The 4,256-nt window shown below is 37.9% G+C and overlaps 1 protein-coding gene across 1 annotated transcript in view; it reads left to right on the top strand.

Annotated features, from left to right (window-relative positions):
- The window catches only part of MS4A1 (membrane-spanning 4-domains, subfamily A, member 1), a 6,636-nt gene extending 3,208 nt beyond the window's left edge, over positions 1-3,428 (top strand). Inside the window, exons 4-6 of the mRNA XM_008592069.1 lie at positions 947-1,174; positions 2,246-2,347; positions 3,219-3,428. Of these exons, the coding sequence (XP_008590291.1) occupies positions 947-1,174; positions 2,246-2,347; positions 3,219-3,428 (540 nt within the window). The remainder of the gene's footprint in view (positions 1-946; positions 1,175-2,245; positions 2,348-3,218) is intronic.
- The last annotated feature ends 828 nt before the right edge of the window (positions 3,429-4,256 follow it).

Below are 4,256 nucleotides of genomic sequence, written 5' to 3' on the forward strand. Positions count from 1 at the left end.
TTTTATTTACTAAATTGAGTCACTTTTAAGTCCATAAGGAACTGAGTGAATTGAGATGGTTTCTCTCTAAAAGTGGCCTGACAAACTCAGTTTTTTTTGGGGGGAAGTATTTATGAAAATCAAATTACTCTATTCTCCAAATGTAGCCAGACCTACTGACCTTCCATATGTAGGTCAGATAGCCCAACATGAAATATTTGTGTCATAAAATAATCATCAGTAATCTCATACCATTATGGTACTGTCACGTATTTTCCTGTTTCAACCTTTTATTATCCCTGTAAAGTAGAGCATACACACTGACATTCTCTTACCTATGCTACCCAGAGACATCAGCCCTACTTTTATTTTGAAAGAGGGTTGACTTGAGCTGATCGCAACCTGTGTTGATGGGCAGTAGGTGGTGGTGGTGAGGGTGTTGCTGCTGTTTTTGTTTCCATCCAATGGTACAGAACTAGAAGGTTCTATCTGCTCCTTCCCAACCTACATGCACAACACCATCCCACTTAAGTGCAATGCAAGAAGTTCCTCCTCTCTCTTCCGTCTACCTCTTATGCAGACAGATGATAATCTGGATACTGTTTATGTTCATTTATTCAACAAAGATTTATTAAATGCCCAATAGGATGGTGGCAGTGGAAGAGAAGGAAGTACAAGGATATAAGATATAAGAATTAAGTGTCACTCCTAGAAATTTGGCTTGATAAACTGAGTGGATGGTGATGGCATAAAATGAGGTGGGGAAGACTGAGAAAGGAACAGGATAGAGTGATGGTTTTATTTTATAGTGACAAAGAGGCTAAAAACAAACTGAGAGAAGAACTTCAGTATAATTTAGGTGTAGTGCCTTTGTGAGTCAGGGGAATGGCATGTAGAATTCCTTCCCAGCTTATATTTCCAAATAAAAATCAAACTCAATTGATAAATCTTTTTGTCTTCTTTTCAGGTCAGAGGGAAAATTATAATGAACTCATTAAGCCTCTTTGCTGCCATTTCTGGAATAATCCTTTTGATCATGGACATACTCAATATTACAGTTTCCCATTTTTTAAAAATCGAGAGTCTGAATCTTATTAAAGGCCCCATGCCATTTATTAACATATATAGCTGTGAATCAGCTGAGAAAAACTCTCCATCTATGCAGTACTGTTACAGCACACAATCTGTATTTTTGGTAAGTGTGAAATTGGATTTCTTTCCAGCAAGGAAGTATGACATTTTTATTGTTGGCACCAACTCTGGATTCAGACTATCTGGGTCTGCTACTTACTGCTCTGTGGCTTTGGGAAAGAATTTGAACCACACTCTGCCTCAATTTTTTCAGCTGTAAAATGGGTATGATAATACTACTTTCCTCAGAGTTCTTTTGAAAAACAAATGAGTTAATATATGCAATGCACTTTGAAACAGTGTCTGGTGCATAGAAAGTGCTATATAAATGTTTGACTTAACATTAATTATTCTTAACATCATTAAAGGTATCAATATCATTATTACTAAGTAAGATGAACATGGAATTAATACCTAAGATGTTATGTACATGTTTTGCCTTAAGGAGTTTTTAATGTGGAGTTTGAAGAGGGAAAAAAATGCTTCTCCCAAGTCTGAAGAGGTTTCCTTGATGTGATACCATATCACCCAAAGCTGGATACAGTTTAATTTGGGACTCAGTACTTATTCTTTCCAACATAAAATTATTCTTCCACTGATTATTACTGCCTCACTTTCTATGAGCAACTTGCAACAACCATCTGTTGTATGTCAGAAGTTGTGTTAAAAGCTTAGAGTTATTGGAGCTGGCCCGGTGGCGCACTGGATAGTGCGCCGCTTGGGAGTGCGGAGGCGCTCCTGCAGAGGGTTCGCCATCTGTTGTATGTCAGAAGTTGTGTTAAAAGCTTAGAGTTATTGGAGCTGGCCCGGTGGCACACTGGATACTGCACCGCTTGGGAGTGCGGAGGCGCTCCTGCAGAGGGTTCGGATCCCATGTGGAGACCAGTTCCCGCTCACTGGTTGAGCGCGGTGCGGACGCAGCACTGAGGGTTGCGATCCCGTTACCGGTCAGTAAAAAAGACAAAAAAGGGGAAAAAAAAAATGCTTAGAGTTATAAAGACACTATCTTCTGTACTGGTAGTTCTTGCAGCTAGTCATTACTTACCTAAAGAATTGATCGTTTAATCATTTAATGTTAGTCCACAGTCTTTGTGACATTTTTACACTTTTATTATTTCATCCTTTTGTTTTCCAGGGCATTTTGTCAGTGATGCTGATCTTCGCCTTCTTTCAGAATCTTGTGACAGCTGGCATCACTGAGAATGAATGGAAAAGAATGTGTTCCAAACCCAAAGCTGTAAGTAGTGGCCACTGTGTCCATGACCTCCCTCTAGAAAATCCATACCTACAAAAAAATAATTTATGAAAGTGTAATCTGATGAGACTTCAATAATAGCTCATATTTCTGGAAAGCAGAAAATACCAATAGTGAAGAAAAATGTCTTGAAATTTGAAATAAGTCCATAGTTAGAGGACACAGTTCTACAATATGTGCACCTTCTTACTAACCCTTCCTTCTGCTTCACTTCCAACTTCATCTTGATTTTGTGATTCAATACTTAATGTGTAAAAGCAAAATGGTTGAAGGTTGAGGCTGATTCAAGTCACTAGTTCTTTGACTTCCTTCCTCAGTGTTACCCTCTTTCTCCTACGCATTTTCACCTAATTCCTCTTCCAAAACAATAAATTCAAAGAGGCTCCACAATTGGGAGATATGAATACCCCAGTGATTTATCTATTAACAACTGCTTCAGAACCATCGATAGATTTAGATGATAGATTTTTAAATTATCACTAATTCTTTCATTTTGCAAATGAAGAAAATAGGATCAGAGAGAGAATTACATTCCCAGCATTATATTCACTAAAGGCAAATCAGAACTAGACTCTAAATTCCTCTATAATTGCAGCATTCTTTTCCCAATACTATGTGATCATTACAGGCAAAGTGGCAAATGCCTGCTGCTCTTGAAAATTTACTTAAACTTGAGTTTTGATAAGTGATTTGATAAACAGCTGAGCACCTCAGAAATCATTCTGGTATTTGAAGGTATATAGTAACATCAGTAGCCTAAAAACTAGGAGGTATTTGATACATATTTGTAGAGATGGTTGAGAAAGGTGCCAAAGGTAAAGGTCGGGAAAAGTTTGTTTAATTTGTGTTCTAGAATGTGGTTCTCCTGTCAGCTGAAGAAAGAAAAGAACAAGCAATTGAAATAGAAGAAATGGTTGAGCTAACTGAAATATCTTCTCAGCCAAAGAATGAAGAAGACATTGAAATTATTCCAGTTCAAGAAGAAGAAGAAACAGAAATAAATTTTCCAGAACCTCCCCAAGATCAGGAATCCTCACCAATAGAAAATGACAGCTCTCCTTAAACTATGTCTTCTGTTTTCTGCTTCCTTTTCAAGCATTAGTGTTCATAGCTTTCAACATACACATTCGCCCCTGTTTCTTGAGGCACATATCCTCCATATCTGCATCTGGTCTTTGCATGGAGTGACCACAGCTTCCTCTGTCACATTCAGAGAATGTAGCCATTGTAGCAGATTGTGTTGTCATGTTTCTTGTTTGGGGCAATGTGTCTACATTTTAAAAAATCAGAGTAACTGCTGCAGAATGTGATTTCCTACTAGCTTTTTCCTTGGATAGGCTTTTTAGTAGCAGGAGGACTATTTTTTTCATTTCTTCCATCAGCAATAGGGAGACTCTGCACCTGAGGGAAAAGATATATGATTGCTCCATGCCATCCCTAAACTATCTTTAATTCCTTCCACATCTACATTTTTGGCAGAATCCCTTTTGCACCATTGTTTTAAGGAAAATAAAAAATAATAATGAGGTGCGATAGGGACTTATTCCATCTATCTTGCTGTGGGACTGGCACGGCGGCACATTATTTGAGCCTCCACACTCCACTAGGAAAGCTCTAAGTGTCAAATACCCAGCCCTTTCTTTGTATAAACAGCATAGCTTTCACACAGATATGTCTCTGTCTTAAATTTCCCTAACTCCTGCTCTAGGCTCTTGATTGCACTGCCTACCAGCTTTTAGCCTTTAGGCAAGAGAAGAAAGAATGATTGAAGAAAATGCCATCCGAATCTCAAATAATAATCAATATTTGTATTTGCAGAATAACTTCCAGATGACAAAGTATTTTATCAGATAATTTCATTCAATATTCCATGGTCAAGAAAGAATCCCTA

The sequence above is a fragment of the Galeopterus variegatus genome, unplaced genomic scaffold (genome assembly GCF_000696425.1).
Source record: "Galeopterus variegatus unplaced genomic scaffold, G_variegatus-3.0.2 Scaffold7559, whole genome shotgun sequence".
Classification (NCBI taxonomy): Eukaryota; Metazoa; Chordata; class Mammalia; order Dermoptera; family Cynocephalidae; genus Galeopterus; species Galeopterus variegatus.